Genomic DNA, 17,047 nt, shown 5'->3' on the forward strand with positions numbered 1-17,047 from the left:
GCAGTATCTCACTCTGTTCTCCAGAACAGGGACCTACCTCCATCTGAGCAGATAGCACCAGTCTCACATGCTCTTATCAGGAAAAAAAAAAATCAAACTGTTCTGGAAAAGGACCTGATTCCCCAGATCATCTCACTCATGGTTGTCTTCAAGTCTTATTCCATAGTAGCTGCTTAAAAGATTTTCATTTTTCAGTTCATCCAATGCTGGTCAAAACAAAGTGGAAAAACCCTGGCAACAGCAGGTTTCTGACAATTGAGTCTTTAAAATCCGAGAGTGGCATTTTGGAGATGATCTCACTTAATATTTTATTTTTCATAGTTCATTATGTAAGAATGAGCATTGTACTTTTCAGTTAATACAAATCTGGCAGTTTAATATTTCATATGGCTGGGTTTAATGTGTGGCCTTTCTTGGAAATTTAAGCAAGGGAGAATCAAGTCTTTGAAGCGGCTGCTTTATCTACATTTTTTTTGTCCTTTTTTGTGGGGAGGGGTGGATTTCTCACTAACTGAATTGAGAAAGAAGGAATGTTCTTATGTTTTTTTTTTCCTTCTGCCTCCTTAGATTTATCTTTCATACTATTACTTCTCCCATTGTGCTGTGGGAATTCTGATCATTTTTGTGGCTAACAGGCTTGATAAGGATTTTTTGTTGTTCAGTCCCTATCAAATAAGCATAAACTCAGACAGTCCTGGTCTGTATAGTTAATGAAAATATATAGCTCTTAGATGAGCTAAAGGAAACCAGCCAGGGAAACCTGTGGCATCAAGCTCTCATTCATGTGTTATTCTGCTTCTGATTTTCTCTAACATTTTTACACAGCAGTTGCACAGAAGAGCTCAAAGGAGATGCTTCTGACTAAAAGTTTTCTCACAGCATTTTCTGTGTCTGTTTCTTCTCTTAACCCCCTCCCATGGAGGTCTGCAGGTAACAGGGCCCCAGAAACACTCTAGTCTCCTTGTAAGCCTTGTATATTGATACTGGTCTCTTGTTTTGTTTTGTTGTAAAGTCTGTTTTCCATACTGTAAGAGGTTTCCCTCTCCCATTTTCTTGAAAAGTCTGTGTAATTGGTGTTAGTTCTTTAAATCTTTGGGGGAGAATTTATCAATGAAGCTGACTGACCTGGAATTTTCTATATGGGAAGATTTTAAACTAAATTGTTTAAACTATTATTTAAGCAATAAGAAATTATTTCTTTAATAGATATAATGATATTCAGATTACTTGTTTAAACATTTAGCTGTTTATTCTTGACTGACTTTTGGTAATTCGTATTTTATCAATTGCTACTCTATTTTTTTTCCCTTCTACTTCCTTTGGGTTTCTTTTCCCCTTTTTCTAGTTTCTTAAATTTGAAGCTTTTAAATCATTGTAATGTTGGTGTGTAGCTTCTCAGATTGCTCAGTGGTAAAGAATCTGCCTGCCAGTGCAGGAGACACAAGGATTGGGTTCAATCCCAGGGTGGAGAAGATCCCCTGGAGTAGGAAATGACAGCCTACTCCAATATTCTTGTTTGGGAAATCCCATGGACAGAGGAGCCTGGCAGGAGCTACAGTCCATGGGGTCACAGAGACTCGGACAGGACTGAGCATAGACACACATACACAATGTTAGTGTGTATGTTAAATCGCGTGATTGGGATGATCAATAAAGACCTCACTGAGAGAGTGATGCAGAAGCAAAACCCAGAAAGGAGATGATAGAACGAGCCAGGGACAGTGTCTAGGGGAGCGCAGTCCAGGAAGAGGGAACAGCAAATAGAGAGACTTTGAGGAAGAAGGGTGAACAGTGTAGAGCCTTTTACATGGCCACGGTAAAGCGTTTGGTTCTTTTACTTTGAGTCACATGGGAAGCCATTGATGGATTTTGAGTAGAGAATTGATGTGATGTAACTTTGATTTTACCAAGGTCTCTCTAACTTCTGTGAGGAAAGTTAGACCCCCTAGAAAGCTGTGGTAAGCAGAATAATGTGCTGTCCCCACCCCCAATATCCTAATTACTAAAACCTGTGAATATATTGCCTTGTATGGCAGAAGGGACTTGGCAGAGGTGAATAAACTAAGGATCTTAAAATGGTTAGATTAACCTAGATTATCCAGAAGGTCCCTAATATAATCTCAAGGGTCCTTATATGAGGAAAGCAGTGGTGGTGGCATCAGAGAAGGAGATGTGATCACGGAAGTAGGAGTTGGAGTGAAGTGGCCACAAGCCAAGGCAAGTGGGTAACCTCTAAAGACTAGGAAAGACAAGGACTGGATGTTCCCTTCGAGCCTCTGGAATGAACACTCTGCTAACACTTTTGATTTTAGCTCTGTAAGACCCACTGTAGACTTCTGCCCTTCAGAGCTGTAAGATAACACATTTGTGTTGTTTTTAAGCACAACTAGTTTTGTGATAATATGTTACAGCAGCATAGGAGACCGAAACAGAGGCAAGAGTACAGTGGAGGTGGTAAGCACTGATTATAGAGTCCAAATATATTTTGAAGGTGGAATTTACTGAAGGATTAGTGAAGTGAGGAAAGAGAAGAGTCAGGAAAAATTCCACGTTTTGATCCTAGTAACCAGAAAGATGGAGCTATCGTTCATGTTAATTTTGTGGTGCCTGTTAGACGTGCAAGCAATAAAGTCAAGTTTAGGGAAGAGGTCTGGACAAAATGTATAAATGTGGGATTCTTTAACACATATGTGGTGCTTAAAGTCATGAGCCTTGATAAGTTCACCAGTGGAATGCGTAACCCCAGAATAAAAAGGTCTGGGAAATAAAACTGGGGTTCCCTGATATTTAGAGTTTGGGGAGGTGAGCAGTATCCAGCAAAGGAGATTCAGGAAGTATTATTGATCAGAAGAGCACCAGAAGCTCACTCTGTCTGGGAAGACAAGCGGGGAAAGTGTTCCTAGGAAAGAGTCATTGTTCAGGTCAGATGGCTATAGAATGTGGCCTGAGAATTGATCCTTGGATTGAGCACATACAGAGATCACAGATGATCTTGGACAAAGAAGCTTGGGTGGAATTTAGGAGATCTGTGATAGCTACTGTCCTATCTCGCAGATGTCAACTCCATCACCACCAGTTTCCCCTGTCCTTGCTTACCTTCAAAGTTGCATTACTATGAACACATTTATTTCCAATAACCTATAAGCACCTGTACCTAGAGATCTTCCTGATGACTCTCTCAGCTCTTTTTCAAACTACTTTCATTATTTATTCATTCAGTGAATATATCAAAGGATCTAAAAGGTATTTCTCCAAAGACACTAGGGGTCAATAAGTACGTTAACAGACAATATCATGAGCCATCAGGGAAATGGAGATCAAAACCACAGTGAGAGATCACTTCACACCCACTGGGACAGCTGTTATTTGAAAAATGGAATAGGGAGAAAGGGAAAACAAGTGTTTAAGATATGAGGAAATTGAAACTCACATATATGCTGGTGGAAATGTAAAATGGTTCAACTGCTTTGGAAGATAGGCAGTTCCTCATAAAGTTAACCATATGACCCAGCAATTCCATTCCTAGTTATATATAAAAAACCAGTGAAAATAAATGAAACACATATGTAAATGTTCATAGTAGTATTCATAATGACCAAAAAGTAGAATTCAGATGTCTGTCAGCTGATAATTGAATAAAGAAAATGTGATAAATTCATATAATGGCATATTATTTGTCAATAAAAAGGGTGAAGTACAGATAAATTTTTTAGTATGTATGAACCTTGGAAACATGTTAAGTGAAAGAAGCTAGTTCCAAAAATGTACATATTAATACGATTCCATTTATAGGAAAAGTCAGAATAGGTAATTCATAAAAATTTACCAAAACAGATAAATTTTTAAAAATCACAAAGTTAAGTCAGTGGTTGCTGGAAGATAGGATTAGGGGAAATTGGGAGGGACTGCTAGTGAATATGGGGTTTCTTGTTGGAGTGATAGAAGTGTTCTAAAAATGATTGTGGTAATGGTTACAAAACTGAATATACCAAAAATCTCTGCATATTACAGTTTAAATGGGTGAATTGTTTGGCATATAAATTATATCTCAGTAAAGCTGTTTTTTGTTTGTGTGTTTTTAAAAAAGAGATGATTTTTTTATTATTTTAGAAGAAATAACTTTTACACTTAATAAATATTATACTTTCTTTGAAGTTGTATGTCAAGTACAGTATGCCTCAGAAAAACATTTTTCACATAGTCGTAGTTTGAGAACGTACCAAGAGCCTAAAATGCCAAAGTTCATCTCAAGACTAGGAGTGATGGGTGGCTGGAACAGACACAGGCACCCTGCAGGTGGAGCAGTGATGTGCACCTATCAGAGGCATCTGTAAACAGCCAGTGTTTTACCATACATTTAATGATACGGAAGCAGTGTAGTCAGTCTTATTAGCATATAATTCTAATTGTGAATTTTTGACTTGGCACGTGTACATGTGTATGTGAGGAGAAAAAGCCTGGAATATAAATGTCAGAAATTGTGAAGAGTTGCTGTCACAGAGTGGGGAGATTAGAGATAATTTGTGTTTGTTACTGCCTATAGTTCCAGTATTTCCAGTACTGTATTTCTGATGAATTGCTTCTCCATTTATATGTAAAGCCTTTTGTTTAATACTTCTCTGTTTCCATCTTTGTAACTGTTTAAGTGGGGCATGTGGTATCATGTGTCCTCATGAAATGCACAGGAGACAAAACCATAGCCACTCCACCAACCAAAAGTGTCTGGCTTATTTTATTTTCTTGACTCTGAAAGAGTATACAATGAACTTTAATGTCTTCACAGGTTATCAATGCTGCATTGGCTTTAGCAGCAAAACCACAGAGTAAACTGGCCCAAGAGAACATGGATCTTTTTAAAGAACAGTGGGAGAAACAAGTCCGAGTTCTCACAGATGCTGTCGATGACATTACTTCCATTGATGACTTCTTGGCTGTCTCAGGTAATGAGCTGATTCCCCAGAGAAGTATGTGAGGATGTGCATAATTACTTTCCCCTATGTTACAATAATGGACAATCCAAACACCCCCAAGTCTGGGCAGGTAAATTATTCTAGCAATAATACTATGCTGGTTTTCATTTTAATTTAAAAAAAAAAACAGCTACCAATGACTCCAAAGCAGTGGGACATGGGGTTGGAGTTGTTCTGCTTGTGGTGGGCTGGTCTCAATCTCAGAGGCGTGAATCAGGAAACTGCCTGGAGGAAGTTGTTCTCTGTGTGGAGTAAGATTTTGCAGCTGTGACCTGTGCAACTCCATAGCATCCACCCCTCTTGCTGCTATTGTGTGTAGATAAAACACTGACCTACTGGACTGTGGTGGTTTGTTAGGAGCCTGTGAGACTTAGGAGGCAGGATTCCCAGCATCATCAGCTTCAGTTTCTTTTGTAAAAATTGTTGCTCTTGGAAAGCATCTCTCTCTCCCTCAGAAATGATCGTAGTTTAACTGCCTACTTTCGAAAGACTCTGTCTGCATGATGCACAGATAGAAAACAGAGAGGAAATATTTAAGTACCATTTAATTATGAACTTGCAAAAAATAAATCTGGGTAATTCACCTCACAAAAACAGTTGATTTCATTATATAAACATAAACTGGTAATGACATAGTAAATTGCATTCATATAGGAAATGTCTGTCAACTGCAATTCCCTGTTTATCACACAGAGATAAATTTCAATCCATCTCCTTAGAGTTGAGCAAGTATAAATGCATTCTCCATTTAACAGGCCTCTGCTGCCCTTGGCCATGCTGCTTGCTCTCTGGAGGTGCCAGGCTTCGTGAGGCCAGTGGCTGTGGGCAGTCAGCGGCTGGTCCTTGTAGGGCTGAAACTACCTGTCACCCCAGGGAACCACAGTCTGGAACGTGGGAGATGTGAGCGGCAATGGGGCTTGAAACAGAAGCGGTACTTAAGTACATGCACAGCGCAGTCTTCCAGCAGTGACCTATATAAGGTGACACTGTGTTCTGCATACCAATGTTCCCCCGTCTCTGCTCACTCTCCTTGGGACTGGAGCATTGGCTCTGCTTGAAAGAGTGGGGAGCAGGGAGTCTGTAAACTGCAAAACAAGGGGGTGAACCATGCTGCTGCAGGATTGCCAAATTGCAGGTGCTGGTACTTTAAAACAAAAAACCTATTTGCAAGCACATTTTTGCAGGTGCCAAAAATGCAGCAGTTGCTTTTTTGGGAAATCTTGGCCTTCTGTTGTTTTCCCAATGAAATACTGAATTATTCTTTTTCATAGGTTTAGAGAAAAACATTCCACCTTCACAGCACACTTTTAAGCAAACAACAAATTCTGGAATCTAAATGCAAAGCCCCCCTCTGGAGATAGATATTACATTCCTAAACTTACTTACCAAGTAAGGCTTGGTCTCAAGGGATTTCTAGTCCTCTTATAGCAGAATAAAATATAATAGAATCAGATGTCCCTCATGCAGCATTCTTCAGATCAGAAAACAAAAGGGATTTTGCAGTGGCATTTAGTGGGATCCAGGCAATATGTTTAGGGTATATGACATAAAACAGAAGAACAGTAAAGAGAAATCAGATTTTCTAACGTAACTTTTGTCTGGTGAGTATGTTTAATTATTATGCAAATATGGGAAAATAGAAGGGTTGACTTGATGGAAAGGAGTTTAGACTGTTTCCATTTAGCAAATAAACACACAGAACAGTCGTCTCAGTCAGGAGGTGGTAGTGCTTTCAGAGCATCTGAATTTCAGAGACCCTCATTAGTGTGTTTCTCTAAGGTTTTGTCACAGACTTGCTTAGTAGTGCCAGGTAATTAATTAATTAACAGGATAAGGCTATTACTCAAAATTCCTCTGGTTGTCCTGCTGTGCTTTTCAGGGGTTTGGTTTGAAAGGAAGAGACAGGCAGATGCCTGTGTAGAGTGCTACTGGATTGATCAGTTAAGTTTTGGCATTTAGATTCCTTTATACCCTTATACACTAACCTCATCCATGGCAGCTTTAGCACTATTCATGTGGCAGATTAGAGATATCTCCCCATCTCACCCATCAGACTGGCTTTCGTTGAGAGGAATCCCATTTTCTAGTGGGCAAGCACCCAGTGGTCCCCAGCTCACAGCCTTTTGAGAGGCGCCCCCCCTTGAGAGGTTGGACAGCAGGTGCCATCTGTAGCAGCTGTGTGCTTTTTAGCAGTCTTTCTGGCAGAAGCCAAGGTCTGCCCTCTGCCATTTCACATTGCCCAGAGGCACAGTGGTGCTCAGTAGTTCCTCAGCAAAGTGGGCATAACTGCCCGGCACAGGCTGTGGCTTAAGGTTGGTGCACTTCATGAAATTTGACCTAATGAAAAGTAAGAATGCAACTTGACTCCTTGGTGTGTTAGTGCTTTCCCATGTCCTGGGGTTTTGTGGCCCTTTGGCAGTGGGATAGGTTTGGAGGAATATTTCCAGTAATGACTTTTCCATCAGTCCCTCTTGGAATCCATGGGGCCTGTGTGTTTGCTGCAGCCCTGTCTACTCATGAGAGCCCTTCCAAGCATAAGTTACTTAGGGGATAGGATTGAAAGGACCCTCTGCTGTTTTAGCTCCATTATTTCTGCATATTCTGTCCCATTGGTTCCAGAAGTTCCCTTGTGCTTATTACAAGTTATATCCCAAGTTTTGCAGCTTAAAAAATAATGGTCATATTGTGTATAACTTGGTAAAGCCACCAGGACCCTGATGCCAGTGTTTCATGAGGCTGCGGGGCAGGGGGAACTTGAGTCACTGTGTATCAGATGTGAGCCAGTGCCTCTTGCAAATAGAGAGGGACATGCAGGCCACTTCTGGGGAAGAGGGAGGGGCACTTGTTTTCCCTAAGCTGTTCTATTCAGAATGTTGCCTTGTAAATATTGGAGGTGATTTAGGATGCTACACCACATTCAGTAAACCATGAATATATTTATATGGACTGATTCCTTAAGGACAGTGGTTTGAAATTTATCAAAGCGATAAAGACTGTTTGAATTTCATTTGAATTGTATTTGATAAATGTTTTCCGTGGAAATGCAATTTACTTTCTCATTTGTTTACTCTGCTTTCATCTGGAAGTTTTGATTCCTGTACCCTACCCCCTCCCTTCTTTTTTTAGGTTGCAAGTGGTTGGTTAGAGTGGTTATAATTGGGTTTATTGTTTTTTCTTAACCAAGTGCTCTTGGAAACAAAATAATGCATTAGATACTTTGGGGCAACAAATAAGAGTAGTAATTTGTACTCTGCTTCATTGTCACTATGCCAAAGTAATTTGGTTTGATTGGTCTAAATAAAAGGATTTTTGTACCTAGTTTTATTTGTTGTTGTTGTTTGTTTAATTGCAAAACTGCAGGACTGAAGATAAGGTAGGGAAGTGGTGGTGACATTTGATCTCGGACTCCCATGCAGCCTAGATTGAATAAGTCACTCAATACTTCTGTGCCTGGTTTCCACAATAATTAATAGTGATTAAAAAAAAATGGTTACTACAGAGTGAGTTAAATGTCAGGCACTCAGGCTCTTCTCATCATACTGGAGTACTTTCTCTATATAGAGTATTAAAATTATCATTTCTTGTGTATGCATAAGGCTGCACTGATAAAGATATCCAGAGCAAGGGGAGGGCAGAATGGGCCCTGTTAGACATGTGGACTGAGTGTAAGTTCATACAGGCTTTTTGGAGAATACCATTTGGCTTGATTCCCAGAGGGCAATTAGGCATCATACATCTACTTCATATACATTTGCTTTTTGACTTAGTAATCCCATTGCTAGAAATTTTCCTGAGGATGGTTACACAGATGTTTGCCAGAATACCTGTGCAGGTATGTTCACTTCAACCAAAACGCCTAAGAGAAGACTAGATAAGCAAATGATGGCCCTTCCGTCTGTTCAGTAGGGCACAGCACAGCCATTGACATGGCTGCGGTAGATTATGCAGAGGCAGTCCTAGAAAGATTTTCAAATGAAAACCAGATATATTAATGTCCATAATATGATCCCTTGGAGATAAGAGTGTTATGTTTGTGTGTGTGTTTCCCTGTTTGAAGCATCTACAGATAAAGACTGTATTGAACCATCAGAGTTTTTAATGGGATCCAGATTGGTGTGTCTACTCAGAATGAAGTTTCCTTAGAAATTCTGTTAAAGTAACTTATGGCTTAAGTTAGTGTGGCTACCTCCAACCCTCCTATGTTTGCATGTATGTCCAGTGGGAACTCACTTCTCCCTTAGGGCTCAAGTATAGAGAGCAGGTTGGTTGTGTCCTGGGTACGTAGTGGACTCAGCTGGCTGGGGCTTTCTCATTGAGGGTAGAAAATGTTACTTTAGTCAGCTTCGTGAAATAGAAGCCTTCCTTGAGTGGCTGAAGAATGGCACGCCCTTCCCTGGGTTGGGTTTGTCTGGAAGAAAACCTGTATAAATTCAAGAAAATCTAAATTGATTTTTAAAAACTACTTGCCAAGATGAAGGTTAATAAATCCTTGGTGAAGTTCGGGCCACCGTGTTTAATAAATTAAAAAAATGCTGTGCTTTAGTGATTCCAAAAGGTGCTTTCCCACCCCAAGTATTAATAATCCTGAAACTGGGATGAGTCTTGAAAGTGACTGATATAGGAAAACTTTGGTTCATAGTTTAATTAGCAACATTATTTCTTTTTTATTCCTTCTCTTCCCCTTCTCCAGATGTTGGGTTAGATTCAGTAAAAGTAGAAATTTTTAACCTAGGGCCTAGTATGGTAGGCAGGCTCAGTACCAGTTTGCTTAGTTTAAGTAATATGTAAATATTATTTATATACATATTGATGTAATAAGTATATAAAAGATTTTTATGATCTAAACATGAGCTCTAAATCCCTTTATTCTTATGATTGGTTCATTGTTGTTCAGTCATGTCTGACTCTTTGTGACCCATGGACTGCAGCATGCCAGGCTTTCCTGTCCTTCATGATCTCCTGGACCTTGCTCAAACTCATGTACATTGAACTCATGTTCATTGAGTCAGTTATGTTATCCAGCCATCTCATCCTCTGTTTTCCCCTTCTCCACCTGCCTTCAATCTTTCTCAGTATCTGGGTCTTTTTCAGTGAGTCAGTTCTTCGCATCAGGCAGCCAAATTATTGGAGCTTCACCATCAGTTCTTCCTATGATTATTCAGGACTGATTTCCTTTAGGATTGACTGGTTGGATCTCTTTGCAGTCCAAGGGACTCTCAAGTCTTCTCCACACCACAGTCAAAAGCATCAGTTCTTCAGCACTCAGCCTTCGTTATGGTCCAACTCTCATACCGTCCATGACTACTGGAAAAACGGTAGCATTGACTGTATGGACCTTTGTCAGCGAAGTAATGTCTCTGCTTTTTAATGTTTTGTCTAGGTTGGTCATAGCTTTTCTTCCAAGGAGCAAGCATCTTTTAATTTCGTGGCTGCAGTCACCATCTGCAGTGATTTTGGAGCCCAAGAAAATAAAGTCTCTCACTGCATTGTTTCCCTATCTATTTGCCATGAAGTGATAGGACTAGATGCCATGGTCTTCGTTTATTTCAATGTTGAGCTTTAAGCCACTTTTTCACTCTCTGCATTTACCTTCATCAAGAGGCTGTTTAGTTCTTTTTTCCTTTCTACCATAAGGGTGGTGTCATCTGCATATCCAAGGTTATTGATATTCCTCCCAGCAGTCTTCATTCCAATTTGTACTTCATCCAGCCAGACATTTCTCATGATGTACTCTGTACATAAGTAAGCTGGGCTGGAAGAAGCACAAGCTGGAATCAAGATTGCCAGGAGAAATATCAATAACCTCAGATAGGCAGATGACACCACTCTTATGGCAGAAAGTGAAGAGGAACTAAAAAGCCTCTTGATGGAAGTGAAAGAGGAGAGTGAAAAAATTGGCTTAAAGCTCAACATTCAGAAAATGAAGATCATGGCATCTGGTCGCATCACTTCATGGGAAATAGATGGGGAAACAGTGGAAACCGTGTCAGACTTTATTTTGGGGGGCTCCAAAATCACTGCAGATGGTGAGTGCAGCCATGAAATTAAAAGACGCTTACTCCTTGGAAGAAAAGTTATGACCAACCTAGATAGCATATTCAAAAGCAGAGACATTACTTTGCCAACAAAGGTACGTCTAGTCAAGGCTATGGTTTTTCCTGTGGTCATGTATGGATGTGAGAGTTGGACTGTGAAGAAAGTTGAGTGCTGAAGAATTGATGATTTTGAACTGTGGTGTTGGAGAAGACTCTTGAGAGTCCCTTGGACTCCAAGGAGATCCAACCAGTCCATTCTAAAGGAGATCAGCCCTGGGTGTTCTTTGGAAGGAATGATGCTAAAGCTGAAACTCCAATACTTTTGGCCACCTCATGTGAAGAGTTGACTCATTGGGGGCAGGAGGAAAAGGGGACGACAGAGGATGAGATGGCTGGATGGCATCACCGACTCGATGGACATGAGTTTGGGTAAACTCCGGGAGTTGGGTGATGGACAGGGAGGCCTGGCGTGCTGCAATTCATGGGGTCGCAAAGAGTCGGACACGACTGAGCGACTGAACTGAACTGAACTGAAGCAGGGTGACAATATACAGCCTTGATGTACTCTCTTCCCAATTTGGAACTAGTCTGTTGTTTCATGTCCAGCCAGAATTTTCTGTGGTTTGTTGTAATCTGCACAGTCCAAGGCTTTAGCATAGTCAATAAAGCAGAAGTAGATGTTTTTTCTGGAATTCTCTTGCTTTTTGTATGATCCAACAGATGTTGGCCATTTGATCTCTGGTTCGTCTGCCTTTTATAAATCCAGCTTATACATCTGGAGGTTCTTGGTTCACGTACTGTTGAAACCTGGCTTGGAGAATATTGAGCATTACTTTACTAGCATGTGACATGAGTGTAACTGTGCAGTAGTTTGAGCATTCTTTGGCATTGCCTTTCTGTGGGATCGGAACGAAAACTGACCTTTTCCAGTACTGTGGCCACTGTTGAGTTTTCCAAATTTGCTGGCGTATTGAGTGCAGCGCTTTCACAGCATCATCTTTTAAGATTTGAAACAGCTCAACTGGAATTCCATCACCTCCACTAGCTTTGTTTGTAATGATGCTTCCTAAGGCCCACTTGACTTTGCACTCCAAGATATCTGGCTCTAGTGAATGATCACACCATTGTGCTTATCTGGGTCATTAAGATCTTTTTTGTACAGTTCTTCTGTGTATTCTTGCCCCTTTTTTTAATCTCTTATGCTCATGTTAGGTCCATACCATTTCTGTCCTTTATCGAGCCTATCTTTGCATGAAATGTTCCCTTGGTGTCGGTAATTTTCTTGAAGAGATCTCTAGTCTTTCCCATTCTATTGTTTTCCTCTATTTCTTTGCATTGTTCCTTTAGGAAGGCTTTCTTAGCTCTCCTTGCTACTCTTTGGAACTCTACATTCGAATGGGTATACCTTTCCTTTTCTCCTTTGCCTTTTGCTTCTCTTCTTTTCTCAGCTGTTTCTAAGGCCTCCTCAGACAACCATTTTGCCTTTTTGCGTTTGTTTTTCTTGGGGCTGGTTTTGATCACCATCTGTACAATGTTATGAACCTCCGTCCATAGTTCTTCTGGCAGTCTGTTGATCTAATCCATTGAATTTATTTGTCACCTCCATTGTATAATCATAAGGGATTTGATTTAGGTCATACTTGAATGGACGCGTGGTTTTTCCTGTGTTCTTCAATTTAAGTCTGAACTTGACAATAAGGAGTTCATGATCTGAGGCATAGTCCGCTCCCTGTCGTATTTTTGCTGACTGTATAGAGCTTCTCCATCTTCAACTGCAGGGAATGTAATCCGTCTGATTTCAGTAATGACAGACTGGTGATTTCCATGTGTAGAGTCATCTGTTGTGTTGCTGGAAGAAGATGTTTGCTGTGACCAGTGTGTTCATTTATTACCCCTGAAATTGGTTTATGTGAAAAGTTCAGTACATTATATCTTTTAATAGTACAGTGGTATAAACTCAAACAAGTCTCTTAATGTTTGAATTTGTTGTTATTTTTCAGTCATTAAGTCATGTCTGAATCTTTTTGACCCCATGGACTGCCGCACACTAGGCTTCCCTGTCCTTCACTGTCTCCTGAAGTTTGCTGAAATTCATATCCATTTGGTCAGTGATGCTGTCCAACCATGTCGTCCTCTGCTGCCCCCTTCTTCTCCTTTTGCCTTCAGCCTTTCCTAGCATCAGGGTCTTTTCCAGTGAGTCAGGTCTTTGCACCAGGTGGTCAAAGTATTGGAACTTCAGCTTCAGCATTATTCTTTCCATTGAATATTCAGGGTTGATTTCCTTTAGGATCGACATATTTGACTTCATTTCAGTCCAAGGGACTCATTAGTCTTTTCCAGCACCACGGTTCAAAAACATCAATTCTTTGGTGCTAAGCCTTCTTTCTAGTCCAACTCTCACATCCATATGTGACTACTGGGAAAACTAAAGTTTTGACTACTTTGTTAGCAAAGTGATGTCTCTGCATTTAATATGCTGTCTAGGTTTGTCATAGCTTTCCTTCCAAGGAGCAAGATGCTGAATTATAGTCTTGTTAGCTGTCTTGTGGCAATTCGTTCTCCCCCCCTCCCTTTTTTCAGTGCTATATTTTGGCTCCTTGGGAAGATATTTATTTTAATTGATGATTTTTAAAAAGTTTTTTAAAAGACTTTTAGAGCAATTTGAGAGGAAGCCAAATTAAGAAGAAGGTACAAAGATTCTTCTGTTTTTTGTGCCCACACATGCACAGCCTCCTTGTTACCTACATCCCCCATCATAGTAGCACATTCGTTACAATTGATGAACCTACAGTAACACTCTTCACTCTTGGTAGTGTACAAATGTAGCCATCATTATAGCGTCATACAGAGTGTTTTCATTGCCCTAAAAATCTTCTGTCCTCTACGTATTCACTCTTTCCTGCTCCAAAACCTGGCAACTCCGAGGTTCCTTCATGTCTTTTCATAACTTGATAGCACATTTTTTTTTTAAGTGCAGAATAATATTTCACAGTCTGGATGTACCACAGTATTTCAGGTCGCCTACTGAAGAACACCTCGATTGTGTCCTAGTTCTCGCAGTTATGAGTAAAGCTGCTGTAGACATCTGTGTGCAGGTCTTTGTGTGGACTTATGTCTTTAGCTCCAAAAATTCCACAGAATGAAATTGCTGTATCACATGGTAAGAGTAGGTTTAGTTTTGTAGGTGCAAGCCATGCCTGCCATCTCCAGGGAACTTCAGAATGGAGGGCCCTGTTCCTGGAGCCTGCTGGGTATCTGGAAGCCCACAGGCAGGGCATTGTGGTGGCTCTGTTGTTTGCTGGAGCTACTAAGTACTTGCATGTGCCTCTGGCTCCCCTTGAGATAAGAGGAAACAGCATCATGTCCACTTGCTTGTTTGAGGTATCTTAGGAGGTAAAGCTATTGTAATCACTCTTCTAGACATTGTGTTATGTAACATGACTGTGTCAGCAGAGGCTGTGAGGGAAGGGTAATAACTTTTAGAAGGGAATTAAATCAGAACCAGTCCTAGATAATGACAAGTCAAAAGCATAATGTAACCAGGATGGGAAAGAAATGGTCAGCTGCGTTTCTCGGTCTTTATTAGTTATAATTTTATTTATGTATGGCTCTGCTGGGTCTTCATTGCTGCACCTGCTTTTCTCTAGTTGCAGAAAGCGGGGGGCTTCTGTTGCAGCGTGTGGGCTCTCAGCCTTCAGTAGCTGAGGCACATGGGCCTAGTTGCTCCGTGGCATGTGGGGTCCTCCAGATCAGGGGCTGATCCTGTGTCTTCTGCATTGGCAGGCAGATTCTTTACCACTGAGCCACCAGGGGAGTCCCCAGATGTGTTTCTTAAACAGATTACATTTGCTCTAATTGTCCTGACTCTTCCAGAAAAACCAGTGCATGAACTGTCTTGGTTTAAGGAAGGGAGCATGTCTTTAACAGACACTGCTTCTCAGATTTCTTGTGTGTCTTAAGGAAAGCTGCTTTCTGAGCAGGAAGAAAATAGCCAGACAATGACCTGGAGACTGTGTTGCTCACCCACCGGCCCCATGCGTTGTGAGCCCTATCATGAGGGCTTTCTGCTGGTGGACTGCACAGTTCCTGGTGGTGAGAACATTCCCTTTCCCATTCTGGGTCAGCCCCTGCAGATCTTCATCCATTTCAGTGGCTGCCCAGTGCCCATAATTTATTACTCTGTTCTGGGACATTTTGGTTGCTCCTACTTTGCTATTATAGATGAGGTTAACGTGAACTCCTCATTCTGGGGTTCCCAATACCCAGGGTCAAGCTTTGTCTTTGAGGAAAAACAGTTCTGGTAGATCTTCCAAATCCAACTCCACGAGGCTTTTGCCTGCCTTCCAGGCTCTTCTCATGTTCCAGAGTTGTCCTGATGTCTTGGTCGTTTGTCTGAATACCACTGGCATCTCCTGGAGCGAGGGGCAAGGGACTGGGAATAGTGAACCTTGTCTTCTAATTTAGACTTTGGGATATAAAATCAATGAAATTGTTTAAGGGAAAGAAATTATCAAGGATTCTGAAAGATGGGCGTCTCTGCCTGTCTCTTCTAAACCTGGAATAAAGATGGTTATTCTTGGGGTGATTGCAGGTCCAGTTTCCAGGCAGTTGATCCCTGGGTAGTCTGGTCTCTTGAGTGAATGATGTGCAAAGCTTTTGGCACTGTAGCTGGCACGCAGTGAGCACTGGATGAGTGACAGATGCCAGCTTAAAATCGTCCACTTCTGGTGGGAGGCCTCCTCCCTCATTCAGCTGTTTTTGTTTGTTCCTCAGAGAATCACATTTTGGAAGACGTGAACAAATGTGTCATTGCTCTCCAAGAGAAAGATGTGGATGGGCTAGACCGCACAGCTGGTGCAATTCGAGGCCGGGCTGCCCGGGTCATTCATGTTGTCACCTCAGAGATGGACAACTATGAACCAGGAGTCTACACAGAGAAGGTGCTGGAAGCAACCAAGCTGCTCTCCAACACAGGTGCGGGACCCCTCCCTCACCTGTGCTCCTCACACACAGATGGCCCTCTGGTTAGGAAGTAGGACACTGGGGCTCAGTTTGGTTTTCGGACAAGAGTTCTGGAAGGTACATCGGATTTATGAGTCATTGGTCAGCCACAGTAAGACCACACAAACACGTTTCCCTTACTTGTGTCCCACAGGTAGTAATGGGAGTCGTTCTGAACTCTGAACTTCTGAGTTATATCTCTAGTTAGTGAACACACTAAATTAAGGAGAGTCCCATTCTAGTAAGGCCTCTAGTTAATCCCAATTCAAATTCTCAGCCATCTAAATCCTGTGTTCCAGAATCTGGCCAGAGACAAAGAAGAGGATTCAAGTCTTTGTAAAATATGGCATTTAATTTATTTGAACTATAAATACCTCTCACATAGGTAGAAGCAGAGGCTCTTCATCATACACTCTGCCTCTCTGCATCTGACTGAGGGATTTAGGAGGGCTGGTGGTGATGTTATCATCTCTCTTCTCCGCAGTCATGCCACGTTTTACTGAGCAAGTGGAAGCGGCTGTGGAAGCCCTCAGCTCAGACCCTGCCCAGCCCATGGATGAAAACGAGTTTATTGATGCCTCCCGCCTGGTGTACGATGGCATCCGGGACATCAGGAAAGCGGTGTTGATGATAAGGGTGAGTAACTGCATTTCAGATGTTTTAACAGCTTCCTTCTTATCATTTGCTAAACTTGAGCAATGCATCATTCTGGAACTCAACAGATGTGTTGGCAATATATTAAAACCATGAATCTAAGGGCTGTTAGGAAGAGATATGTTTAATTACATTGTTTAAAATGACTTTTAGTTGCAAGTTAGAGCCCAAACTTGGGCTGAGAAAAGGGGACCTAGTATGAATTGAGGCTTCCTCTTGAGTTAAAGGGCAGTGATAGAAAATAAAGGCTCCTCAGTGAATTTCAGAGAAGGGAATATTTCCTTTATTCAGGTTGAAACTGTTCTTTACATGGAGCACTCCTCACCTCAGAGGGGTGGCAGGCAGGCAGGGTACTAGAGCCCAAGGGTATTGAGGGGAAGGATGAGG

At 41.3% G+C, this 17,047-nt stretch overlaps 1 protein-coding gene and 1 long non-coding RNA gene across 4 annotated transcripts in view; one reads left to right on the forward strand and one right to left on the reverse strand.

Annotated features, from left to right (window-relative positions):
* CTNNA1 (catenin alpha 1) overlaps positions 1-17,047 on the forward strand; it is a 332,863-nt gene that overhangs the window by 306,383 nt on the left and 9,433 nt on the right. For all 3 annotated transcript variants that reach the window (XM_069592164.1, XM_069592165.1, XM_069592163.1), the window contains 3 exons: positions 4,784-4,940; positions 15,779-15,979; positions 16,491-16,642. In XM_069592164.1, the coding sequence (XP_069448265.1) occupies positions 4,784-4,940; positions 15,779-15,979; positions 16,491-16,642 (510 nt within the window). The remainder of the gene's footprint in view (positions 1-4,783; positions 4,941-15,778; positions 15,980-16,490; positions 16,643-17,047) is intronic.
* On the reverse strand, positions 4,753-6,156 carry LOC138441347 (uncharacterized). The gene is made up of 2 exons (XR_011257323.1): positions 5,303-6,156; positions 4,753-5,212 (listed from the first exon to the last, which is right to left on the reverse strand). It is a non-coding gene; the product is annotated as an uncharacterized lncRNA (long non-coding RNA).

The sequence above is a fragment of the Ovis canadensis genome, chromosome 5, assembly GCF_042477335.2.
Source record: "Ovis canadensis isolate MfBH-ARS-UI-01 breed Bighorn chromosome 5, ARS-UI_OviCan_v2, whole genome shotgun sequence".
Lineage (NCBI taxonomy): Eukaryota > Metazoa > Chordata > Mammalia > Artiodactyla > Bovidae > Ovis > Ovis canadensis.